Raw genomic sequence first — 27,630 nt, forward strand, 5'->3', positions numbered from 1 at the left:
AATGATTTCAAGCAAACAAAAAAAAATATTTAGAAACAAGTACAATCTTCTGGTTTTAATGAAATGAACACAAGATTTTTAAAATAGGTCGGTGCAAAACAAGAAAATAAAGCTCATGGCCAGTTTCCTATAATGTGCAGTAACTGATTTCATAAGCTGTTATCAGTCAAACTCTCACTGGACTGTAGCCAAAATGCAATCATGTGAAACACACTCAGTCTCAGCAAACAGCACTGTGAGGTCAGAGGGGAGGCTCTTCGGAAGCCCAGGAGGTACGAAAAAGGTAGAGTGCAGGAAGGTCATCAAGTTAATAAAATAATGGTAAATGAAAATAACTCATTGAGATAAAATTAATAAATACTCAAAATAACAGAAAATGAGCCAAAAAAGAGCCTTGTCATCAGTCCAGATTCTTCAAATACTCTGCAATCTACTGCCTGTAGTGGAAGAGAAAAGCCAGAAGAAGAAAAATTTATCAAACTTTATGAACATGCATTTACAAGTGATGTCAGATTGGTGGTGCTTATTTTTCTTCAGTAGAGACAAAAACACAGTTTAGTGAAAATATGTCACGAATATATTCCATTTCACAGCTGACAGTAGTAAAACAAACACACATTTGACAACATCAAAAAATATGAATAACTTTTAAACAATTTGCTATTTTTGGGATAATAGCAGGTTAAAAGACAAAGTTTTGCTCTGAGGCTACTTTTTTGTTTTACTTTTGAATTTAGTTTAAAGTAACTAAACCAATAAGTACATGTTACAATGTTTCTGGGTTAATATGGTGTGGCATCAGCATAGTGCTAAAAGAGAGACAAGTCAAGTGTACCACTATATTAATCCATGCACGATATTTCATTTAATTTCAGACAAGCAGCACTTGAAATTTGAGAAGATCATTAAAACATATTAAGATGAAAATGAACATAACATATGATAATGACAGCTTTACCTTAAATAAAACCCAGTAAAGATAGTATCATTATCCTCAGTTGCAAAGATGTCATTTCGACCCCGACCCCATAAATTAATCCAGACCTCATCGTTCTTTGAAAGTTTGATCACACTGCTAATACTGGCTACTTGGCTACTGTTATAACTGAGTTTATCTGGCAGATTGGTGTGATACAGTGACACTACCACCTCTCCGTTCTTAAATATAGCACATTGTCCGCGTCCATACACCGTCACATGCACCATGAAGTGATAGAGGCCATCCAAAGGGCAAGTGAAGATGCCTGTGTCAGCACTGTAACCTCCTCCCTCATTGGCCAGCACAGTGGCAAACTTCAGGACACCAGAGTGTTTTGGGTAGCTGTCATCGACATTCAGCTTTGCTGTGAAGGCTACAGGTCTGCCTAAAGTGGACAAAGACAGTGTTGGTGATTACAATCATGTTGAGACATTAAATAGCATGAATTTGTTCTGCTATAATTTTCGTTCTAAGTGCTAAAGGAAAAAAACATCTAGTGACTGAAGGAGGTTACAGAGGCTCTGCATCAACTCCCCGTACGTTACCCTTACAAAGCAAAATGTGTATATGAATGCAGACATTTTTACCTTACGATTGCCGTCTAGTATGACGTATGTATTGGATATATTTATTCACTTATGTAAGCATAGTAAGCATTTACCATGTGTGGAAGAGCTGTCATATGCCATGACTGAAGACTGAGGATGGCTGGACAAGCTTCTATAAGAAAATAGTCAGATGGATATATATATAATGCAAAATTTAAACGAAATTTTTTAAATTTTTTAAATTTTTTAAACATTAAAAGGAAATTATCCTCTCATTATCCTGGTTTTGATGTGATCAAACATATTTATATTTCAGGATCTTTTTGATAAGAGTTTATTGTATAACCAAACATGACAAGAGGTCCGTACCTGTTGCTGCCTTGCAGAAGAGTGTTGTGATTTTTTGTTTTACTGTCAGATAAAAAAACAGGTTGATACAAGTGAGGTTGTTTTTCTGGTTTGCAGTGTCACCTGATACTTAAAACTAGCTATGCTAGATGGTAGATAAGTGTCACAGACATGCTACAACAACGTCAGGATGTTACACACATCTTAAAGTGACTGTGCAGGGAAAATGGCAACAGAAGATACATATGATACTGTTGATACGATAGCGATGAGTGATTCAGTTTTTTTATGCAGTATTTATAGGTAATCCAGACGGTTAATAGTGAACAGTCATCAGATTAAAGCTGAATTATCCATCTGTCTTGGCATTTTCTGTGTTGATATTGTTGATTATTAATCATGATGCACGAACACTGAACTTCTCATCATGAATATCAATCATATCGTTGACATTTTCAATTTTGTCAACATTTCTCTTTCATAGGTTGCATTAACCACCATCACAATCATCAATATCTATTTTTGATATGCTTTTTATTTTGTATCACATTTATTTAGATGGATAATAACCATCTGTAATGATACAGGGAGATAAGAGAGAATTCATGAGTAAACCAAGAAAAGGGAAATGCTTGAGCTGAAGTGAGTAATTAATACAACCACGCCTTTAAAAACTGGTTGTAGCCAGCTGTAATGTTTCTGCCTCTTGCTTTTACATGTTATCCCGCCTTCATTTTAGAAAAACAAATGTTTCGAAATGTTCTTGGCAAGTGGAGTTGAAAAGCAGGACTGAACTTGGTTGTTTGTTCAGTTGATAATAGACATTGGAAAGAAAGAAAGTTTAAAGCGATTGTTTTTGCATCTTGTGCAAACTCTTGTTGGTTTTTGTGACAACCATAGTTTCATAGATAGTGTTAAAGGTCCAGTGTGTATGAATTAGACAGCTCTATTTATAGATTTGTAGAATTTTAACATGATCTCAATTTCCCGGGAGTCTGTGGAGGAAATAAAGTCTCTAGCTGGCATATCAAACAGATTATTTAAATGGGCACTCATGTTATGGGTAGTCACGTATCATTTCTTTGTTTTATCAATGTAAAATAAAATAAAATGGCTGTCACACCAGGCCTTAAAGGTGGCGATCTCCTGATAATATACTAAAGGGCAGTCATCACCACACTGCAGGGAAACCGGCAACCGGTGGTGGGTGAGTGCGGTGGTGGTGTTTCCCTCTCTCTCTTTCTCTCTCTCTAATCATTGGACACAAATCAAATTAAACTTCTTCGTGTCACTATTTTGAATTGCGAGTCAGACTCAGATTTAGAAGCTGGGTACGTGAACTAAACAAAGTAGAACACACACACACAGGTAGATTATTAGATAGATAGATATTAATATTTAGTCCATGAATCCACTATCCAGACATCAGACAGAGTCAGAGAACAACAAGAACACACAAAACACAAGATAAACAAATGAAATACAGTATATAAACACTCGCTCCAGAATATTTCAGAAGTGCCCCTGAAATTAAGATACAATTTAGATCACACTCACATCACACATGCATCAGTTACCCAATTAAAATGACCATGATGGACATTTTAATAACATTTGTTAACATCCTATAAACTAAGCATAACATACTACAAATTATTTAAAAAGCTATATCACATGTAGCCTACAAAATATCATGTCAATGTATATTATATATATTAAGTTAGCATAAGTGTACAGTAATGAAAGTCTGTGTGAATTTGCACTTGTTGTGTTGCAAACACAAACCAGACTAGGTTGTCTATGGGTGAAATTAGTTGCATGACATGATGTCAATTCTAATAGTTGTTCAGCAAAACTAAATACGACCAAATACAGTCATCTTCTGTGGCTAATAGCAACATATTAACAAGAGGCTCATAAACAGCCTATAGCTGCTGTCACTGACGTCACTCACAGAAACTGGGCACCTGATGCTTCTTTGGTTTTTTACTTTGGTCCATGATGAAGACTCGACATCATTAACCAATATACCTTTGTCAACACCGTTGGTTCGCCCGTCAATCAAGTCGGGCGAGTCACGTGAGGTCACGTAGATGACTGAACAGATTTTTTTTTTTTTCATTTTTCACATAACAAAATGAATTACATGTAGGTATATGGGTCTATGTTAATTCTATGAATGAAATACAATTTATTTGAAGCAGTTTGTGTTGTGTGGCCTGCCGCCTGGGGTCAGTCTATCCCTCGCCCCCCTCCACCTTGCCTCTTCTGACACACACACAACCTGTATGACTCTCAGCAGTAAGTTGCCGTGACAATGAAGGCGCCCACTCCACTAACTTGACGTGGAAATGAGCGGTATAGAAAAGAGAGTTTTTTTTTTTCAGGGCGCTCGTGCGCCCTCAGATAGATTGCGCCTTGGGCGGTCACCCACATTGCCCATAGCAAAAAACCGGCCCTGTTTCTCACTCATCGTGATTAGTATATTTTGACACTGACACCATTACCCTAAATAAAACCCAACAAATACAGTGTCATTATCTTCTGTTGCGATGATCTCATGCCGGCCGTGACCCCATAAATTAACCCACACTGTGTCTCCTTCAGACAGCTGCACTACGCTGCTGACACTGGCCACTTGGCTACATTTGTCAGGAAGACTTGTGTGATACACTGAAGCCAAACTCTCTCCGTTCTTAAATATGGCACACTGAGCCCGTCCATTCACAGACATGTGCACAGTGAAGTGATAAAATCCCCCCAAAGGGCAGGTGAAGATGCCTGTGTCAGGACTGTAGGCGTCTCCCTCATTCACCACCACATCCACAAGCTTCAGGACACCAGAGTGGTAGGGGGTGCTGTGAGCGGTGTTCAGCTTGGCTGTGAAGGCAACTACTCTTCCTGTAGTGATGACAACAAAACACAATAGAATTTGTTTTTTGAAATCTGTGCAGTAATATGCAAATAATTCTCCTCAGATGAAAAGTTGTTTACTTGGTGGTGGGATGTCAGGAACAATATTCTTTGCTTTTTTTGGTTCTTTCGGATCAGGACCACCTAAAACAGTAGTCAAAACAGTAATAACAACAGTGGCATAGTTAGTTGTGAAATTCAGGATCAATACTTGTTTTGGTTCATCTGGAATAATGTTAATGTGATAATAATCATCACAGTGGCCTACTTGGTTTTAGAGGGTCAGGATCACCCCTCTTTGGCTGCTGTGGATCTGGAACAGAGTCACAGTAAACCACTTTTTTAAAACAGTTTTATTGTTTATTTGTGAAGTATTAAGATGGAATACTATTAACTACAACGGGAATGAAATGTAGTGGGAGTTGGGATACACCCAAAAGCTTGTTGCTATGTTTTAAAATTGCAAATCAGTATTCTGTCCATATATTCATAATAAAAAACAGATTTACCAGAGCGAGAATAAAAAAGAGATTTACCCATCACAACAGAAGCACCTCATGACAAAATACCAAATGACGACGTAATGAAGTTCTATGGAAAAGATTAGAAAAATTGTATGTAATGTCCAGATTTTTTTTTTTTTTACAATATAGTATTTTCTGTGATGCAACCCATTCTTGTTCAACATACATAAAAAACTGAATTCGGGCTGAAAGCATACATGCAAATACTTTTATTAATTCGTGCTTACATTACATACATTGGTATAGTCTGACAATCATTCTGTATGAAGTCATTTTTAAGTGACTCAGAAGGTTTAAACAACCTGTGACTGCTTACGTTCTTCACCCTGAATCTGTCAGAGGTCAAAGTTTATATACACACTATGAATTACTTTTAAGAAACTTTCTACTAATTTAACAAATTTAAAATTAGTGAGAGCTCCTTACCTGCTGCTGTCCTATAAAAGAGTGGTTCCTGCATAGTTTTGGCAGCCACACAGCACACTAGTGAAGTCAAAGGCGTGTGTGGTTTTTCTGGTTTGCAGAGTGCTACCCTTTAATAAAGCTGGAACCTTTATGTGCTATCTGTCTACAATTTGGCCCTTGTCAAAGCCGCTCAAAGTAGTATAGTATATTCTGTTTCTAACATTCACACAATGAACTGTATATAATTAGGCAGAAATTCAGGAATTATTACAAATTTGCTTTAATATGTGTGAATATAATATAATATTTACATCAAAAATTATGTTATGAGTGTTCAGATCAAGGAGAACAGGCTCTGAACTGTAAAAGTCAGAAATTATTTGGAAGGCGCTCTCAGAAAATTCTCATAGGTAATGTTCAAAATGTTCAAAATGTCAGAGTTAACAGAAGTTCTGCAGAAGCAGAATGTCCTTGCACTATCTCCTTCACTACCTTGTTCTATATATAGCCTACTGACTTAGCCAACAGAAGGGATTACACATGGCTGTTAGCAGCTCTCTGTCTATTGAGCAATAGTTGGAGCCTGTTATATATATATAACTGTCCCCTCCCCAACCCTGAGCCCTTGATCCCTGGGCTAATTCCATTGAATCGTTCAAATCTAAATCCACTGATGGAGCAATGGCACACAGTTGGGAACACAGGCAGAGAGACATAAGACGTGTTCCACAAACAGACGGGATAGGGAAGATAGAAAGGAGCTCATATCAAAACGTGCAAAGCTTCTCGTTGTCCATTTTGTGAGTAGTTATGTCGCCCCTGAGTCAATTTAGCTTTCATCAACAGCAGGGCCATGTGCTATCTGTGTGCCCTTTACATGTGTCTTTACAGATGCACCAGCGACCCAGTGTGCCAACTCATCACAGGGGACTGTCAAGCCTGGCTGACGTCACCCATCTAGCCTCTGTAATCGAAAGAGACGTTAATCCTGCTCCTCTCCAAAGCCGGGCAGTGGGGTGGGGTGGGACAGGGAGGTATATTGAAAGAGACATGAGGAAGGAAGTTGGATACAGGAGACAAAGGAGCATATGCAGGCATTGTGCTGGCACACAGACTCAGCACTGATCTGGACAAGTGAGGCAGGTGCTGTCCTACCTGACAAAGAAAACTCGTGGGGTATCTGAGGGTTTGGGACCCCTCACATTCAGGCTTCGCCCTGGAGGCCAAAAGCCTCACTGAGGGCTGTGCAGAGGGGGAATGCTGTGGGAGCTGCTCATGTCCTGCTGCACCCCCTCTTGTGTCACCTGTATCCACTGCAGAGGAGCAGGGCTTCACCACTGTGGAGCTGTGCCAAGATGGAGATATCTATCTGACAGCAAATGAGGGGTAAGAGGCTGCTGACGTCTGTGTTAGTGCGTGTGCTTATTTCACATATGGAAATAATTGTGGGTGAATTTGTGAACTCAACAGGATGCTAAAGTTCACACTTGATGTACATAGTTAAGTGTGAAATTCCCCTATAAATATTCATTCAGTCAATGCACATGAAAGTGTCCATCAAAATGAAAAATATAGCTGACAAATCAATTTCACCACGAGTTTCTGTACCTGTTGGGTACCTGAGATTTGCTCAGTTGTGAATTTCTCCTGTGGGCTTCTCATCCATGTCAGCTTTTTGACATAAAATTGATATAGAAAGTTCAGTTCTAGCTTTTAAAACACTTTGGGTTATATTACTATATTATAGACAATAAATAGGATATTCTATAGGGTATATTGTTAAAGTTTTGTTTTCTTACTACTGTTTTCTTGCTATCACTTACCGTTTGGGAGCTGCGATAACAAAAACAATTAATAATAAAGTACTTCTGATTCTGATTCTGACATTACATATATTATATATCTCTTAGTAAGGGGAAAAAGAATAAATCAAGACTAATTTACATCAGGTTTGCCATCCCTAGCACTAACAAGATAATGAATGATTACTGGAATACCCTACAAAAGGTTTAGACTGTCAAATCCCCATGTGAGCAATTCATGGTAATGAGACTGGATGTATGGACTGAAATAGATGTGTTCATGTGGGTGAAAGCATTTTTGTCTAAGACTTGACCACAAAACTGATGCAACAAAGCACAAGACATTTCAGTAACAGGAAAGCATGGCAAGATAAAGCAACAGTGTGTGTGTAAGTCATTTTTCTGTGTAAGGGTTGGACGAAGAGGGTAAGTAAGAAGAATCTACAAGATGTGGGTTTGGCCAGTTACTGTTTTTGAGTCATCATTGAACTGTTTGGTGCACATTTGTGGAGTAATGAACCCAGTGATGGGCCCTATAAATGATGTAATCAGCCTGAGGGTTCTTTCAGCTCTGGGGAAATCCCCATAGCCATTGCATAAAAAAGGTATATCACAAGAAACCTTTCAAGGAACCTTGCTCAGCCATTAGCCATGACAATTTGTGGCCCATCCATCTCACTAATTTATGTAATTTGTGCCTGAATGGGTAAGAAACTACTAAAATGCAACACTGATTAGGAAAATGAGAAAAGACACATGTTTAGTTTTCCATTAGTTTCCTCTTCCCGATTACACAATATATATATATCAACATGATTCAACATATAGGTTGTTGCCTTTTTTTAATGATTAACTTATCAGTAAAATGCACGTTATGTATGAAGGGCTTTTTGAATAGCGTTATACTGTATGTTTGAACCTGTGCCATGCAAAGTACAGTACACTGCACAAACAAAGACTGAGACAGATTGCCTGTTGACTGGGCCGAAACATGCAGGTGTTGGTAGAGAGAGTGTAGAGAGAGGGATTAAATGGCAGATAAGCTTCTTCGTCGTAATAGCTGCTGAAAGTTTCCACCCCAGGTGGCACACAAACAGCTTAGTGTGACACAGTTGTCAGCGGCATAATATCAGAAATTGAATTGTAGGGCTGCACACATTCACAAGTGGGTCAAAAATGACAGCATCCTCGCAAAGCTGATCCTATTTAGACGAGAACAAGGCGTCCTCGATTTGATGGCTGTGCAAACTGTTTCTTCATTTGTCATCTTATTGAACTTTGAAGCATGGTGATAGGAACACTAAGCCTGAAATCTGTCACATTAAGGTAGTCAGAAAGACAAATCAGTTAAAGAGAGAGGGCGAGATGATGGGGAGGGAAAGAAAGATTGAGAGACACCAACTTATGCAATTTGTGAATTTCCTTTGAAATAACAGATAATACTTCCTGTGTGTAATAGAACTCATAGTACTCACTAGCCACCCACATAGCCACACTTTTAGATCATGATTGCAACTGTACAGTTTACAGTCAGTGTGGGCCTGCTCCATCACCTTCAACATTCTGCCTACCTGTACCACTTGACCTAAAAAGTTCTCGAAGTGGCTATCTCTATAACTAAAAAAGAGTTCAACATCTTAGAACAAGACTAAGAGACTATAGCCCAACTATCTGCTTTGTGTATGTCAGTATGCTAACACAGTGACAATGCTATTATGCTGATGCTTAGCATAAGTACAGTTCACCATGTTTGTCATTTAGTTTAGTGTGTTACTATGGTAACATGCTATTTGTGTTGTAGTGTGATTAGTTTGGCAGGTATCTGGGATATAGTCACAATGTTGACCTGATGGCACTAAATGTAAAATTAACAGATCAGAAACGGAACGTTTCATGGCTTTCCATCTAATAGTTGCTAAGATATTTCTGTCTTTTTGGTTGACCAAAGTGGTTGCCAGGCTGCTGAAATGTATCTGGAGGCCACACTTTTATTTATAGTTGTGACTGATACTGTTGTCAATGTCAAAAAGTACCTGACACAGGATGTGAAAACAGAAGGACTGGAGATTAGAGTAAGCGAGATTTAACAGATTGTGTCATTACACCAGATCACTGACTAACAACACAAGCCATGCTTGGTACTCATGGAGAGAGTGGAGTGTGATACTAACACACAGAGATAAAAAGAGAGACGGAGCAGGAGAGAAGGATAAAAAGAGGATTCGGACAGATCCTCAGTCCTCCTTAATCCCTTGTCAGCTTTTCTGGAAAACATAAACAGACTAACGTTGGATGTGAACACAGCGACTGCTTTACAGATACTGTAGACCCAACAGTCACATGGTCAGGGCTTGGCTAAAGGAAAACATAAGTAACTTTGCTGTTTTTCACCCCAGATAGCGCAAATAGTGGCTATGGGATGACATAGGGTCCTTTGTAAGCAAGGACTGAGCCAAAACAGCGCATTTGTTCTGTCAGAAAGTGTGTGCCAGAGGACATTTTGGTATCAAACCTTATTTGAGTTCTGCACTAATCTGTGTGTTTCAGTGTGTGTTTGGAGAATCGCACACTCACACATAGTCACATAATTCACATAAGTCAGAGCAGCTTTGGCAAATCAGATGCAGGACAGAAATCACTAGTGTGATTCAGCTATGACACTGGGGCAATTTGATCCAATACTACCAAATGTGGACATCAGAGCTGTGGGAAGCTTGAAAATAAGTTGGTGTCAGGGTGAGAGTAATAAGGCTATGTAAGCAGTCAGTATGCTGAAGTTAGCTGTCAATCACTGCAGATTTCTGGTGTCTGTTGTATTGTCCTATGTGGCAAAGGCCATTCATCCAACATCAAATGTGCAAGTACTATTATTTGGTGTAGAAGATGTTTGAATGATCGTTTTCAGAGGCATATGATATTATCTAAAACTAGGAGTGCCTTCACTTCGAAAACAAATAATTAATTAATCAGAAACAAACTATTTGCTAAATGCAGTGTATTCAAAATACATTTATTTGGTGTCCTGCTGTTGCACTAAAAGGTATTTCAATTTCTGAATAGGATTTCTACAGCTTTCTGCAGAGTTTCTACACAGATATCAAAGGAGATTCTGTGGGGATCTAAACTGGTCTTAAACGGATTTTAAGAAGGATTTTAAAGTCTTACCAGAGTTGTGCAAAACTTGCTCTATGGAGATTTTTGGGGTGGTGCAGTACCGTGCAGTATCAAAATGATTTCTAAATATCAAATGGAGGATTAAGGGTTTTCCTACAGGCTGAGAACACTGAGAACAATGTATGTTTCTCATGATGGCTTTGTTTCCTCTGCAGAGAGATGGAAGAGATGAGCGGCCAAGATCCAAATTTTGAAGACATGCAAAGGAAAGATGGAAGACTCCCATTCCAGGTATGTAACATCATCATACTGTGGCCAGTCTTGTTCACATGAGATATGTATGATGAGTCAATATGAGTTTGATGAATACTAGATAATATACTTCATTAAAACTATATATATTTATGAATTATACCAACACTGAAGCACTTTGCTGTTAACTGAATGTATCTACAGTTTCACCTTTCTGTGCAGTTCTCACTCAGCTCTTCACCCTTTGTTCCTCCAGATCTTCCCTGACCCTGTTGAGGTTGTCCTGGGCCCAGAGGCCACCTTAAACAGCCTGGACCATGACCATGAGAAGGAGCGTCTACCCTCCATTGTTGTGGAACCCACAGAGTTGAGCGAGGTGGAGAGTGGGGAGCTGCGCTGGCCTCCAGAGAACATGGATATGGAGGAGGATGAGGAGGACCTGTTCTTGGAGCAGTGCATCCCACCAGCCAACATCGCAGACTGGGGAGAAGAAGAGGAGGAGGAGGAGGAGGAGGAGGAGACGTCAGTTATACTGAACCAACAGCCAGGATTGACACTCATTGGTGAGTTGGCATGTTATTATAATCTATGCTTATGATTTGCTGTAACCAACACTTATTTCTGGTTTTCTGCATGTTTATTTGGTTTTGGGTTCCATTTGAAAATATATTTTCTTTGGAAAGTAATGTGTAATACAGTGGATTATCACATTATCACAAGTAGCATAGTCAGTCACTTTGCCACCACTTTCGAGACTTAAGATCTTGTTTATTCTCATGAAGAATAAACACACAAGGTACCAACGTTCAAAGGGTAAAGGGTTGTATTGTGATGCTGCATTGAACCAACAACCCCTCTTCTTTAAGACTCTACAAGCATTTCTTTGCCAATGCATATTTATTTCATTTAAATGAGCTCAAAAACCTGACTGGAGGGACTGTTGATCTCTATGGGAGCTTATATTTCATGAATAAAACTTTGATGAACATTAAGAGATTGCATTCTTTCCATGCAGACCTTCAGTCGGATGCATTTAGAGACGACACCCCAACGCTTCCACCGAGCAGTGCTCCAGCCCTCAACTGACTTAACCTCTGAGAACTGAGAACCTCTGATGACCGTGTGAGGAAACACCCTGGCAACAACTATGATAAAACACGGCAACCCGGAGTTTGAAAATAACTGATGAAAAAGTGTGAACTGTAACCCAATGTTAATGAAGAGAAAACACAAGTATCATACATAATATGTTGTAAATGCACATAAACATCTTGAGACCAATGGTGGCATTCATACTTACTGTATATCGATGCAAGCCATATATAGACATGCCTGCGCTTATGGGAAAATGAGCAAGGATACAAAACTCAGCTTGCTGACGTTGGTGAAAGAGATTTGAGCAACTTTGTGTCTTTGATGTTTTTTTTTAACTTTTAGGTAAAAATTGCTGATGTTGTGAGTTTCATTTCCCCTGTTATTTCCTAATTTTTAACGGCTCAGTGATGTCATAGGAATAAATACGAACATCCTGCCAGGGCAGCAATTTTAGTTTGTGGTTTGTTGCCTGTATCTCATTAAACATCTTATATATCTTCATTTTGACCCCATAATTAGCTTTTCAGGACGTTTACCTGGTTATACCTTCAGTATGAACAGGATTCTTCAAAGCGCTGTAAAATTTGTTGGCTGCTCTCTGGATTGATTCGCTGAGTCATGAAGTTATGTAGCATTGTAAGATGCGATTGTTTTCTTAATCAACCACACATAGTGATTATGGGATTTGATCAAAACTTCTCCATGGTGCAATCTTATTATGAATCAGATGTCTTATGGTGACTAATGTGAGTGACTAATGCTGACTGATGTGATGCATTAGCACATTTCTACATGGTACTAAATAATATGACTGGTCAGAGGCTTTTTTTGTGTGTGGACAGGATAGGACATTTAACTTGTTGGTCACGTTGCACCAAAAACAGGAGGGCAGCTCTAGTTGCTTTTCAGTTGTAGGCACCACTGAGAACTGTAGTTGTTTTATATTAGTCTAATTTGTGTGTAGGCTAATTTGTGAATAACTTGTATATATGGGAAAGTTGTTGCATTACTGTAAAATGATTACTATGAATTTACAATAAAGTATTTTGTCCTACTACAGGAAATAATTTTTGGGTGCAGAGGGTTTCTATTTACACACACTATATACACTATATCCACTTGCTAGAAGTTATAGTTTGTAGATGGTTATTTATTGATACCCATCTACAAACTCAAAAATCATTCTTTGAACTTGACATTTGCCAAGATTTCACACACCTCTAATGAAATGACCAGAGACAGACTGAAACCCAGAACCACAACACAAAATGCAAGCAAGGTTAGGAAACTGCACACTTTCCAAAAAACGTGGCTAATAACTGGGTGGAGTTGTGACATCCAGTATTTTTTACTAACGTGAAACATTTGAAGTTGCAGTACTTGCAAAGATGTTTAACCTCACAATATAAAAGCCCAGTGTTTGTGCTGATGTTTTACGTGGAAGTGAACAAAAGACCAGGCTCTTATAACAGCATGTTCAAGAAAAGACAAAGTACAAATAAATAAGATAAAATAAATAAGATAAAAGAACTTTCGTGTTTAGAATTCATGAAATTGTCACAGCTGCAGAAGTGGAAAATGGAATTTACCACATTCCTTATTTTTCATTAAACTGAAAATATATCATATACATTTAGGGGAGGGCCTTTGTCTAAAAATACAAAAAAAGGGCTTTACCTCTAAAGCAACAACAACAATATAGTGTAAGTGAGTTATTTGTTTTCTTCCGAAAAAGACTACAGGTCTTAAAACACATGCTTTGCTTTTTTTAATGACAAGAGATTGTGAAATTGTGTGCGAAGGGAGGGGGAGTTTAAAACAGGCATAAAAGCAGAACAGCTTCATATCTTCCTGCTAGCTGTGTGAGTGGAACATCAAACACCGAAACAGTAAGTTTAAACATCAGCAAAATCTGATTTTAAGCTTTAGATGTGACTGTTTTGTAATTAGATTTTACACATTTATGTGATAATTCAACCAATATAATATTGTACAATATGTTAGGACTGTGTGGAAACTTTGTATCTTTGTATCACACATAACATAACAATTGTGAATGTTCATATTTTACATGAAACATGAGTATAATGCTTTTATTATAATATACTACTATAATCTGTCCATCTACAGCTTTAAACAACCATGGACCAATACGACCCTGAAGACATTTTTCAAAATAACTTCACTGATGATAATTACCCATTCCCTGTGTTTCCTGAGAGTTTTACCCCTGAGATTACACCGATCCAGATAGTGTCTATGGTCTTGTACGGCCTTGTGTTCCTGCTGGGTGTCCCTGGAAATGCTGTGGTGGTGTGGGTGACGGGATTCTGCATGCAGCGCTCTGTCACTTCCCTCTGGTTCCTCAATCTCGCACTGGCTGATTTCCTTTGCTGCCTCTCCATCCCTCTGCTCATAGTCCCTCTAGCCCATGATGACCACTGGCACTTTGGCCCATTGGCCTGCACACTGATCAAAGGCCTGTTCTACCTGGTGATGTACTGCAGTGTCCTGCAGCTTGTTTTGATCAGTGTGGATCGCTGGATGCTGGTCAGCAGACCCGTCTGGTGCCAGAACAACAGGCGGCCTAAACAGGCTGCCTGCATGTGTGTTGCAGTCTGGTGCCTGGCCTTGATAGGCAGCATCCCTCAGTTTATCTACACCAAGGAAGTAGAAGCAGGTGAAGAGAAGCGAGAGTGTGGGACAGTGTACCATGGTATCAGTAAATGGCTCATCCTCTCCTACCGCTTCATGGTGGGATTCCTCCTCCCTTTTCTGGTGATTGTAGTCTGTCACTGGGTGGTGTACAGGAAAGCAGAGAGTGGAATCACACGTGGTAGGACCCGTTCCAAGCGAACACTGAAGATCATCATCGCTGTGGTGGTGAGCTTCTTCCTGTGCTGGCTTCCATTACACATTTTGGACTTCCTTGACTTGATTACCCCTCGAACCTCTCCCCACAGCCCCAACATTTACAATGCACAAGGTTTTGCTCTCTGCCTGGCATATTTCAACAGTTGCCTTAACCCGCTGCTCTATGTGTGTCTGGGCCGAGGCTTCAAGGACAGCATGAACCGCTCCCTGCGCAACATGCTTCACTTCATCAACGAAGATACTGCGGCCAGAGTGAGTGTCACTAATAATGACACCAAGAGCACGAGCAATGAGACAACAAAAATCTGAAGGTGTATTGACTTTGATATACTGTATAGTGCTATTCTTATATGCCTATATTTCTTATGCCTGATGTTTACCTCATATTTAGTTCAAGTAGAACTCAATCGCAGCACTGAACTGGAGCATCATAACCACTGGGGTTCACCATAAAATATCGGTATTTATAATCAGCCATTTGACAAGTGCTAGTCAAATAAATTAGCCTGAAGAACTAGAACTTCAATATGTGAAAGTGTGAACACACCAGCTCTTCCGCTGTCATCTTTTCCTGTCTTTATGACCTTTTTTGGAAGGATTTTTGCTGAGGCAGTTGAGTTTCTATAAATATATTATCAGGACTGACTGACTGCAAACCAGGAACTATTGGCCATTCTGCAGTATTTCCTGTCATTGCTTGACAACACTTGGCACTTCTGTTTTTTGATCCTACATGAGGAATTTATTTTTGTTTTGTACAGGAAAATACTCTCTTCTTTGTAATTTTCTCTTGTGATGTTGCAATTCAAGTTCGTTGACAGATATTACACACGGAGATTAAATTACTGCCATTTTAAATTATAAGTAAATATAATTCTGACTTGTAACACAGATGTTTAATTACCTCATTGATTAATTAATTTATCATTGCGATAATAGAAAGACATCCTCTTGTGTCACAGTACTATGCACAGACCACATGGGGGAGCTACACTGTAAATCTCTGATGCTCAAAGTGCCCATAGATGGTGTGGCCCATTGTTTTCATGTAACAGACCCTAAAGACAATAGATACGATTAGAGAAGAGACTGATATGAATACAAGCTTTAGTTATGTTTGTCATTTTAATGTAATTCACACAATGGCACCACTCTACGTAAGTCTGCAAAAGAAATGTAAATTCTTAATAATTTGATGTATGTGTAATGTATGTTAATTTATGTTTTTTTGCTGATCTTTTTGTATCATTTAAGCAAATAATAAGCAAAACAATAAAAATGTGTTAAGGCACCAAAATGAAGAGTAAAACTGCCTTTATTTACAGACTACATTCATTCCAAACAAGGCCACGCGATGGTATATACAAAACATACATGTTTACAAGACAGTCTGTGTCCTGGTGTTTCAATGAATCTGTGCACTTACACATACTATATGTGCATGCATGCATGTACACTGGCCCCTTACTTCGGCCTCTACTAAACCCATTCCTGACACACAGACTGTTTATGCTCATTGGTCCCTAAAGCAGCTGGCAGAAGAAGAGAGGTAATGGACAGTTCACTTCAGCGTGAATCCACAGTTTACAAAGAGGCAGAGTTAAATGAACAAAAAAGATAAAGATATTCCCTGTTCAGAGACTCACAATCGACCCATTAATTTTGAGATGGTAGGAAAACGTTTGTTCACTACTGCACAAATGAGATTTTTCTAAACTTATTTCTGGCTAAGTGCAGGAGAAATCCTTGTCCTAAAGCTCCAGGTCACAATTTCAACACACAATTTTCTTGTAGTAATGCTTCTGTAATTTCCGAATAATATCCTAATAATTGTTATAAAACATTTCCTGGAATAAAGCATGTAATTTGGTAATGGTTTGTGGGAAAATAAAGACAAGACCTCAAATGGTGCACTCCAGTTAATTCATTCCAGTGAATTGGTAGCGTAACCTGGCGAGGCTTTTTGTCCACCAACCATGCAAAATGTGAAGGTTTCAGCATAAAGTTTCCAATAACAAATTCATATCCAATTAATATTTAGTTCAATTTAAATGGAGCTGTTCTTTCAGTGAAATTACTGTTTTTCCATAGAACCAAATGACATATTTCTTTCTAGGAAATTAATGAGAAGTTTTGGACCTGTCAAAGGAGAAGTCAGGGCAATAAAACACACGCTTCAGTTTTATTTCTAGAGCCTTGAAGCCTTCGAAGCTTTTGGCAATATGTCTATAAGATCGTGTAGACTTGTGGCTAACATAAAAAAAAACTTGCAGCATATTCAGTCACTTAGCTTCTTTGCAGGCCGCAATGTGAGCTCCAAGTTAAATTCAACCAGATACTACAGACAGATGATCTGTAGCAGATCAAGAGACCATGAATGCAAATGTCTCTCACTAAGAGCACACTGTAATTAGAGGTAGGTTGAGTATAAAGATGGGATTGGTTACTTAACATATGATCGGTGAGTAAAAGCAGCAGCCACAATGTTGCTCTGACAATGGCTTTACAACACAGTAATAATGGATATGAGTTTGACCATTTCCTCATACAGTAGTCATGACTTTGAGGGACCCTGAGCGGAATCTGAGGATCTTCTTTTTGAGAGCATGGGAGGCTTTGATCTTGACAAAGGCTTTTGGTTGAGAGGTGGTGTTGGCAGTGGCTTGTGGTGATGGTGAGGATGAGGAGGAGGTAGAAGCAAGTCGTGGTGGCAGCTGCTGGGGCCACACCAGCCCCCCACTCTCATCAGAGTCACTGGACAGTGAGCTGGAGGCTGGGGAATACACCTCACTCATGCTAGACTCGGACTCTGCGGGGGCAGCACCAGCATAGCCCTCCTCTCCCTGACAGAGAGGTGCTCTTTCCTGAAAGTCTGGGTGCCAGCGCTGGGTGTGCTGCTGCTGTTGCTGCTGGTAGTTCTGGGGTTGGGAATAGGGACAAGGATGACCATGGCGAGATTTTCGAGGTGTTCGTCTATGTGCCTGCCCTGTAAGGGTCTCCCCTTCGTCCTGGCTGAGCTCCAGGTTGGAGCACCAACGTCGGCTACCATTGTGATTGTTGCTGCCCACCTGTGGTCCAGTGGTTTGGGCTTGGTTATGAGCAAGATCCCCTCTGCCTTGGTGCCTCTCTGTGGTGCTGTACCTGCGCTCAGGTAACACTCGCTGACCCAGGAGGCTGTTTTCAGACTGGGATCGACTGGTTTTGCTGCTTGATTTCTTGGCTCTCTGTCGCTCGTTGTGGCTCTTCTTAGAGGTTCTGGACTTGGAGTTTGGGTGGTCAGGAGAGGAGACAGCTCGGTTGGTCTTAGGCTGCTCTGGGTTGTAGTGTCTGGGGGAGCGCACAGGGGCATGGCAGCCTTGTCCAGGGATATACTGAGCACTTACTAAATTGTGTTTGTGATGAATAGGGGGTTGTGGATGTAAGTAATGCTGTGATGGTTGGGGTTCACAACAAAGGTCAAGAGCCCCAACACCACAGTTGGGGTCTAGGGAGGGCAGAGGTGATGGTAGCCTCTCAGCCAGGGAGTGTGGCCTGGGCTGGGGGTAGGGCAGAGCGAGATAATAGTCCTCTTCCAAAGATGGGGCCTCTCCTCCACAGGCCTCCCCCTCCAGCAGGTCACAACCCCAGCCCTGGCTCTTAGGGTTTGCCGAAAGGTCAGTGTGGGGCTGGAGATGTGGGTCAGGAAGGCGTTGCTCTGTGGTCAGAGAAGGAGTTCTTCTATGTAGGGAGCTGTGTCCAGAGGCACTGCAATATGTGGGGTCTGGGCTCAGGGTAGTGCGAGGTTGACATGGCCTTGGTGCGAGGGTATGGCGCTGAATTAGACTTAGGATGTAACCTTCTACTCGCAAGGCCTGCTGGTAGTCCTCCTCAGTGATCTGACCTTCTGGAGTCTGCTGCCAGGCTTCATTGGGATCCCACTGCCAGGAGTCCATTGCTGTGCCCTCCTCAGCGATGCCCTCAAGAGGTGGGTAAGGGGCAGAGAAAGATCGGGGTAGGGTGCTGCGTTGGATTGGCAAATCCAGTTCTCCATTTGGCATGAGGGGGTCACCTATAACAGAAAACAATACTGCTGTAGTTAATGCAGGGCCATCATTATTATATTAAAAGTCACCAGATTTTCAGGCGTGATGAATGCATGTTCCGGTTCAAACAGATAGCTTATAATTCTACTTTATTTACACATAGAACAAAATATTTTGTGTGCATGTCGTTATTTCTAAGGATGCATGTGTGTGCCTTTACTTTTTCTTACCAACAGACTTGGGCCTGTCATTAGTGTGAGCCCAGGAAGAGACTGTCTCTGTAGGTTCAGTGGAACAAGATCTTCCTTTAGGGGATTGACCCTCACTCAACTCATAGAACCCTAGGAAATACAATTAGAGAGAGAGGAGATGACTGTCTCATTTATCATAGTTCACTTCTCTAAAAATAGTCTGCTTCATGCAGCCAGTGTCTCGCCACATTTCACTAATAGGCTACAAAACAAATCTACGAGCAACTGGAGCACGAACAAACAATAAGAGCAGAAATGAATTACAGGCTTGTTAAAAGGATGTTTCAAAATGCAAAGAGAAAATATGAGTTTTGTTGTACAGAGCTGAGATTTTATAGAAAAAAATCTGCTAACTGCTTTTATTGAAAGTGAATAAATCACACAGTGCACTCTTTAACAACAGGCACGTCTGACCTAAGATCAAAGAAAAGCTTTGAAACTGTAAAAGTACCAGAACTCGGCCGACTGTCGCCTGTGTCTCCTTGAGCTCCATCATAGCAGCCATCGTCTGTGTCGATCCTCAGCTCTCCCACCTGCTGTTCCAGCGCCTGCATCAGGCCCCATGGTGAACTCTGAAGGGCACTCTGAAACACAAACACACACTTAGACGGCTTTCTTTTCTGTCTGCATTTGATTGCCCTGTTGAGAAGTAATTCTTAAGTAGATGGTAGGAGGCAACAATCCGCGATTTTAACAACAAAGCAAAAAGTTCAAACAGCTCTCACAATAAAATGACTGGTTTTGCAGAGAAGCTCGTGACAGAAGCACAGCTGTGAGCCCTTCACTGCCTGTTTCTCCAGCTGCACGCCAGCTCTCGCTTTGTTAGGCACTCAGATAATTGTCAGTCACCTGTTGAGATAAACTCGTACGCAATTTGTACGCAAGCGTTTTAAATTATGGCTAGATTGGGTTGCATTTTAATAAACCATGCAGCTAGAGTAACTTGAAATATGTTATCAGTTTCTGACTTAATTATACCCATTTGTACAAGTGCAGTCTCTTTATTTCTAAAGATGGATATTGCAATCTGATGAAAGAAAGATTCTCTGTGTTATTGTGGTGTATGTACAAGAAGCATTCTTTAACAATTTTTTATCCCTCAGCCAACAGTAAAACAACAAAATGTCAAATAACATAAAGCCACAACTTATAAAAATACAAACGTGGTCTATACAGGTCACCACTGTGCATTGCTGACGTGCATCCGTGTACAGCATCTGTATCTGTCACTGGGCTCTCTTGCGTAAGCAAACTTAAAGCGGAAGCAGTCAGACCATAAATAATTCATGGGTCTGTTTAGGGTAGGGGGGGATGTTCTTTCATGTGGATGTGGGGTATTGACACACAACCACAACGCAGACCTTTGTTATCCAGATGTACGGACAAATGTGCTTGACCATAAATAGACAGAGAGATCACAATTAATCCAGTACTTCTTTCTTTAACATGAGGAACTTCAGCAACCTACAAAACTACAAGAGAACTAACCACAAAGACTCAGAAGGTCTAAAACTCAAAGAGAGAAGAGCAAGAAAACACACATATACACACACATGCATGAACACGCACATACAGAACAAACTGATAAGACAGTGATTAAAATTGGACATGCCTGTTCAGCCAGCCCGACAATTTGCGGCCGTCCCATGTCGACTTCATCTGACGCACATACTAACATCTGCAGACACTTGCACGCAAGCTTGTCTGCATGGGTTAACACACACACACACACACACACACACACACACACAGACTTACACACCCACATTCACCCAAAACGGCACTTGACGTAGATGACACAGTTGACACTCAAGGCTCATTAAGGTACCTCATTACTAGAAGATTGAGCATGTCCTCATAGGAAGGTGACACACCTGCAATGATGGAGCGCCTGTCAGAGAACTATAGTCATCTGCATTTCCTGAGCACTCACTCTGTACATTTGTGTGTCTGTGCCAATAAAACACTGCCTACGGAAATCTAGATGGGTCCTATGGTGTGCATACATGCAAGACAGCAAGAAATAGCCATATTGCTTGCAGCAGCAGGACTCTAAACGTGGAAATGTCAGCCTGTCCACCATTTTGGTCCAGATTGAAATATCTCATCTACTATTTGATGGATGGTCATGGATTTCTTTTAACAGACATTCACAATGCCCAGGGGACAAAGTCTAATTACTTTAGTGATACCCCCTTTACCTCTAGCACCACTATGAGGTTGATATTTTTGGTTTTTAGTGACATGTCTTGACACAAACTTGATACAGACACAATTGTAGTCACTTAAATAAATAATATTATGTATGTATTTAAGTGACTAAGGCAGGTCATTTTACCTGCTAAACATCAGCATGTCATCGTGAGCATGTTAACATTAAGCTCAAAGCATCACTGTGTCATCCTCAGAGAGCTGCGAGCAGAACTGTTTTCCTGAACCAAGCAACATTTACATAACTGTGTGTGGTGTGTTCACGCATGTTTTATCTCCATAAAACTGTACTGTGTCAAGAGAAAAAATCCCAGAAACGAGGAAACTAGGTCTGGACTACCATTCAGGGTAATCTTTCGGTCAGGGCTCCAATCAGTGCTTGAGCTCTGACTCCTTTGTCCCGCAGACTAAATGCGTTCATAATGCAAATGCTGTTAAGGAGCAATTGACCCAAGCTAACCTATGCTTCCCACACAACCTCTTCACCCCAAACACGCTGTCATTTCTTTTGTCTCAACAAGGGCGCTTATTGTTTTAGTATAAACAAAGCATTAGCATCACTACATCAATATGGTTTTGTGCGGCTGAAACGAAGAATGGAGCTTTGTTCCAGATACTGGTGTGAGGTAAAGAAATAGCAGGGTGGAGGGGAGCTTATTGGAAATCAATTCATCAATGATGCAGTTTCACACAATTGATTGCTTGCTGCCTACAAACGCACACACACACACACACACACACACACACACACATTCACACAACGTGGAAGCCATTATTAAATTATAATGCCGCAGAAAGCGAACAAACCTTTGTGGGCGAACAAACCAACCAAAAACAATACAACATTTAGCAGTGTGGCTTTGGAGCAGGTTCATAGGATAGCAGGGACCATTTTGCAGGCTGGTCTTTGATTGCACTCTATTATTAATGGTCTCACACTGGTTCCCTGACACTCTGCACACTGTATCATTACTGTTTTACGGCATCCTCTGCCTCAGGCTGTTGGGGGATGGGAAGGAGACAGAGAACCCTGTGCAGCCAGCCTCACCTAGCCATTAAGCTGTTACACACTGGGTGTACAACACATCAAGACCACCTGCTCTCTGAATGAAAACGACTGACCAGCAGGTGAATCCAGGACAACACTATGACTGATCATTCACTGACTGTTACATCTTCTTCAGCTGCTCAGGAGTGTAGATTAAAAGTGAGAAGCAGCTTGATAAAAAATTTCCAGCCAAAAAAAAGGAATACGATTTTATTTTATCTGAGAGGGGTTCTATATATAGAGACCTTTTACAGTTCTGACATTTGAGAAAAAGGAACTTGGCTTTTGAAAAGAGGATTTTCATGTGTAGAATAGACCTTTAACCGGTCACTGGTTGAAGGGTTTTGAAATGATAATGCCAGGATATAAAAATCTATGGAAGAGGGCGCGCAAGGCATGCAGCCGCACCGCTGAACTCTTGGTAATCAAAGCAATGTTGTGACTGGCTACACACAGAGAGGACTGTGGGAGGCCGGAAACACATGCACATTGGACTAAACCACTGACCCCTCCATTATTCAAATATACATACACATGTCATTTCAAATGCTTTAGTCTAAGAAGGTAAATTCAATTTGAATGACTTGACGGTGGTTGAATTTGCACACTTGCATGCAGACAGTGTTTACATAAGTCAGGTAAATGGCATTCATTAGCGTGCTCTGACTCGGTCCTACATGCTCAGAGGCTCGTAGGCAGAGTGTGAATGAAGTGTCTAAAGAGAGATGTGCTCATGTGTCTGACATTTGCAGGACGTAATATATGCAAGTGTGTCATGGACAGCTTGGTTTGTCTGTGTGCATGGGATTTTTAGGAAGCTAATTTACTTCCCTATCACAGATGTTTTTTGATTTATTTATTTATTTTTTATCTCTGTGTGCCAGAACAAAGCAGAGGAAACCACCTAGTGATCCATTCGAGTGATCGGTCACTGCTGAGCAGACTGCAAACTGCTGCACAGTCTGACTAATGATGTGCTGCTGTCTCAACACAAGGAAACACGCAACCAGGTCGATAACAGGCCAGCAAAGACACAAAACAAAAGCAAAACCCAGAATCAGGTTTGTTGCCAGGTAGGTTTTCATATACCAGGAATTTGTCTTTGGTGTTATTGGTACATATCAGTAAAAATATAAGGAAGGATAACAAATCAAGTATTAAAAATATGAACAATATAATATGCTTTAAAATGAGAATGTACAAAGTATTTATCAGGTGCATGCACACAATCCTGTATGTGGAAGGTGCCCATTGCTTTCAATGCGCAGACCTTTAGCGTGTGACTAAACACACACATGCACATTGTTAATTAATATTTTTTTAAGAGGAGATTCACTCCTCCACTCACATGCATGTATGTCACACACTCATGCACAATTCATATATATCCTCTCTCTGCTCTCTCCAAACACACACACACACACACACACACACACACACACACACACAGTAGGTAGCTGAGAGAGAGGTCAGAGCTCCATGCTTTCCCAGCTGCTGTCTGGCGTCCCACAGCTGTCAACACCTCCATGAGCGCACACTGTATCCAGGAAAGAAAAAAAAAGGCCTCTCAGCCAGTCTGGGGCCACATTCATGTTCAAAGAAACTACATACACGCGCGCACACGCACGCATGCATACACTGCCAGCCCCGTGGGTCAGTTGTTTCTGTGTCACACCGTGAACCGTGAACCATGCATTTTTGGAGACTTTAACCTACATGGAAGATGAGATTGGGGATTTGACACGGACGCAGATGGCGAGCAGATATCATGAAGACTCAATTTCGAGACTTCAATTAGAGTCCTGTAGGGCAAACATAAATCCCAGAGGATTTTCTTCTTGTAATTACTCACACGCTTGGATAGGCATAACAGTTAATAAACATCGATCCACGGACGCGTTACGCAGAAAATGAAAACGGGGGGAAATATGCGACCCTGAGGGGAAAACGCGTGTCACTCCTTCACTGATCTTGAAAATGGCTGTTTGCTGTCAGAGGCTGAAACGCGCTGACAGCTCCAGCAGCATCAGGGGATATGAATGTAGACTGGTATTTGTGTGTGTGTGTGTGTGTGTGTGCGCATTGGAAACACTTGACCCCAGTGTGCGCTCCTGATGCGCATATGTGAAATAGCTTTTCTAATTAACTTAATTACTGTTTTCTATCAGAGCTAGAAAACCAGCCCACAGGCTCACACTCATTAAGGGGGGGAAAAAAATAATAATTGTGACCATATCATGCCACATCAAACTGACGCCTGTGTACAAGGCCACCTATCCTCTCACTGGAGCCTCGGTCAACATCATTAGTATTCTGCTCCATATGCGTCTATTGTTAGGCCCCCCCCCCGACGGAGGAGAAGGAGGGAGGAGAGAAGGAGGTGTGAAGAGGAGGCGGCTGATTTAATTTCTTTTTCACCCTCTTTTAATAATGGCTTCCTTTTGTAGCAGTGTTTGAGACAGCTCGGGGGCTTCAGCCAAACAGAAACCAGACGCCAAAATAAAACTGACGCTGCAAAACAAACAAACAAAAGCAAAAATATTGAACTATATATATTTATATAACTAATATAGGACTTTAGATCAGATCATTTAAAGTGGAGAGCATGCTCAGTGGTGCGTAAAACTTTTCTGTTGGAGGCGCTGGCGACATGAACTCTGATCTGCCCTCATTAACCCACATTTTTAATTATTTAATCCACAGCGGGACATATTTGTCACAACTTGAGCCCCGACACAAGAAAGAAAAAAAACATCTGATCATCAATCACATGGAAGGTAATTATGACATTTAAAAAAAAAGAAAAAAAAAAGCTGCAACAGCAACATACAAGCTGAAGGAATAATTCATCCCTTTATGATGCGCAGAGAGCACAAATGAGAGCTTGTTAAGTAGTAAAAGATACAAAAGTCCATGATGAGGGAACAATGGGCCATTAAATAGTCGCTCTGTGCCACAAACGGCGGGTGCTCCACCCCCTGATTTCGTTACCCACAGGCATAAATCTCAGCAACGCATTACATCCTTTCAAACAGAGACCCTATTAATCAAGTTGAGTAACTTTTTTTCGCAGACAGAGGTCACCTCCACACAAAAGGCGCAGGCCAGATCAAGAGTCCATCCAACGGTCAAGCAGATTACAATAAGGGTACGCTGCCGAGGCTATTAGATATTTTAAACTATGTAGAAATATGGCACATGGGGTAAAATTGGGTTTCAAACGAGGGTGTGGTAATATGTTGTGAGAGCTGCTGGAATCCAAACATGCAGTAAAAGGCATTTAAAGTTCTCACCAGCTGACGCCTCAGTGTCAAGTTTTCCTGCCCCCAGCTGCTGAAACACGCCAGCTCTCCTCTGGAGCTGTCCTGGGGCAGGGGGTCTCCCAAAGCCAGCGCTCCCAGTACCAGGCACTCTTGCCTCTGTTTGCGGAGCTCCAGCTCGCATAGTCCGGCCAGACTCGCCTCCAGGCGCTCCTTGGTCCGACTGCGCTCCACAGTCACCGGGAACGAGAACGCACGGTGCATACCCTCCCCCAGAATCCCAGGATTATATGCACAATAAAATTAATTATTCCTCTTATTTTTTGTATTTCTCTGATCTCCAATTAGCCCAGATTTACGAGGGCGTACGCTGACTATAAAGGGCCATGCTGCATCCCACTCCTTGCGATAGTGTGGTTGCCTTGGAGCAGCATGGTTTCCAGGACCATCTATGCGCTATACATTTTCTATTTCGCAGCTGTCAAAACGCAGGAACGGAGCCCCGCCCTCTGCGTCCAACCACGGCGAGAAAGTGGGAGTCATCCCCCTCCCTCCTCTTGGCAAATCCAATCTGAGCCCTTATTGGACGTGAGATGCTGGTGGGGTGCTGCGCGTAACGTTGTCCCATCCCCCTTCACAGTGACGCCTCGACCTCACCCATTTTCCCATCTTGGCTTGGGACTAATGGACTACTTGAGAGGGGACGGTTATTTCTGGGCTTATAGTAAAACACTGGCTTTATTATCCTGAGAGGATTTAAGGCCACCATGTAGCAATATAGCAAATAATAAAACAAGAGTGAAATAGTGATGAAAGAAGCTGTAAAAATGAACAGCAATTCAATTAGATACAATAACCTGATGCCATGACACCAGGACAGGCTGCTTAGTGCAAAGATACAGATGCTGCAATAGCAAGGCATGATGAAGTATATTGTATGGTTTAATGAGATTGTGGAATAACATTGCTGAAATAAGCAGAGCATGGAATTAATCATATTTAGTTCTAGATGTGTAGCAGCTTTTTGTGTTTTGTTTATAGAAAATGATTACCTCATTATTGTGTCAGATTGTTCCGTCTCACCGCCCTCTGTGCTGCTTGTCTTCAGGACACTGAGGAATGTTGGACACATTACACATTACTATCATTATTACTACCATATCTGCTACTGTGGTCATTTTATCAGGCATTGTAATTGTACAATATGTTTGTGTTGATTTGTCCTGTACATGTGACATCCATTGCACGTCTGTCCGTCCTGGGAGAGGGATCCCTCCTCTGTGGCTCTTCCTGAGGTTTCTTCCACATTTTTCCCTGTTAAAGGTTTTTTGTGGGCAAGTTTTTCCTCACTCGAATCGAGGGTCTAAGGACAGAGGGTGTCACTCCCTGTACAGATTGTAAAGCCCTCTGAGGCAAATGTACTTTGTGACTTTGGGCTATACAAATAAAATTGATTTGATTAAGAAACAGGAAAACATCTTCGGTTTGACTTATGAATGTTTAAATCCAGCCACAGATCATGTTTCTTGAGTGGCACCCTTTCAAAATACAAAATCTTGTTCTCTCCTAAACAAAGAAAGCTAGCATTGTGAAGAAGGTATGTAGGCCTGTAATATATATAATTTATAGTTAATAACTCAAATTTGGAATAAAGCAAAAGCTATGAAAGGTATTTTCTATATTAACATTTGGACCAAAAAAATGAGAAAAAGCGACACTAACAACAGATTTAAGTTTTTGTTTGTTGTTTTATGAAAACACACATTCTTTACACAGTAAATGTCTGGGGTTTTTTTGCTCCATATTTTGAACATGCACATCTCAGTTGTTTCAGGGGTATTCACCTGCATTCATTCGCTGAGTTTTTTTCTATAGCGTAGAGACAGTGATAATTAATAGGTAATTTATGCAACAGTAATTAGACAATAGGGAGCCGCAGGAATCCTCTGCTCTGTGCATACAGTAGGTTGTGAGAAACTTGTGC

General features: G+C 40.9%; 3 protein-coding genes and 2 long non-coding RNA genes across 7 annotated transcripts in view; 2 read left to right on the forward strand and 3 right to left on the reverse strand.

Moving 5' to 3' along the window:
- lbhl (LBH regulator of WNT signaling pathway, like) overlaps positions 1–12,188 on the forward strand; it is an 18,738-nt gene extending 6,550 nt beyond the window's left edge. The window contains exons 1-4 of one of the 3 annotated variants that reach the window (XM_027280653.1): positions 5,321–7,103; positions 10,849–10,969; positions 11,096–11,448; positions 11,901–12,188. In XM_027280653.1, coding sequence (XP_027136454.1) covers positions 10,905–10,969; positions 11,096–11,448; positions 11,901–11,971 — 489 coding nt within the window. In that variant the 5' untranslated portion in view covers positions 5,321–7,103; positions 10,849–10,904 and the 3' untranslated portion in view covers positions 11,972–12,188. Of the gene's footprint in view, positions 1–5,320; positions 7,104–10,848; positions 10,970–11,095; positions 11,449–11,900 lie in introns of those variants that run through there. The other 2 variants (XM_027280654.1, XM_027280652.1) reach the window with 2 other exon arrangements.
- LOC113746115 (uncharacterized) lies at positions 826–3,178 on the reverse strand. The gene is made up of 3 exons (XR_003462608.1): positions 1,897–3,178; positions 1,641–1,699; positions 826–1,364 (listed from the first exon to the last, which is right to left on the reverse strand). It is a non-coding gene; the product is annotated as an uncharacterized LOC113746115 (long non-coding RNA).
- LOC109139940 (uncharacterized) lies at positions 4,225–5,287 on the reverse strand. The gene is made up of 3 exons (XR_002042357.2): positions 5,057–5,287; positions 4,870–4,932; positions 4,225–4,776 (listed from the first exon to the last, which is right to left on the reverse strand). It is a non-coding gene; the product is annotated as an uncharacterized LOC109139940 (long non-coding RNA).
- Positions 12,189–13,493: 1,305 nt separating the features above from the next.
- On the forward strand, positions 13,494–16,151 carry c5ar1 (complement C5a receptor 1). The gene is made up of 2 exons (XM_019270646.2): positions 13,494–13,869; positions 14,111–16,151. The coding sequence occupies exon 2, from the start codon at positions 14,123–14,125 to the stop codon at positions 15,161–15,163; it is 1,041 nt and encodes a 346-aa protein (XP_019126191.2). The 5' UTR covers positions 13,494–13,869; positions 14,111–14,122; the 3' UTR covers positions 15,164–16,151.
- A 160-nt stretch (positions 16,152–16,311) lies between these two features.
- Positions 16,312–26,783, reverse strand: dact3b (dishevelled-binding antagonist of beta-catenin 3b). Its single transcript, XM_010733598.3, has 4 exons — positions 25,680–26,783; positions 19,579–19,711; positions 19,107–19,217; positions 16,312–18,902 (listed from the first exon to the last, which is right to left on the reverse strand). Exons 1-4 carry the CDS (start codon positions 25,908–25,910, stop codon positions 17,398–17,400), a joined length of 1,980 nt encoding a protein of 659 aa, XP_010731900.1. The 5' UTR covers positions 25,911–26,783; the 3' UTR covers positions 16,312–17,397.
- Positions 26,784–27,630: the final 847 nt, after the last annotated feature.

This window comes from Larimichthys crocea, chromosome VII (assembly GCF_000972845.2).
Source record: "Larimichthys crocea isolate SSNF chromosome VII, L_crocea_2.0, whole genome shotgun sequence".
Taxonomy (NCBI): Eukaryota; Metazoa; Chordata; class Actinopteri; family Sciaenidae; genus Larimichthys; species Larimichthys crocea.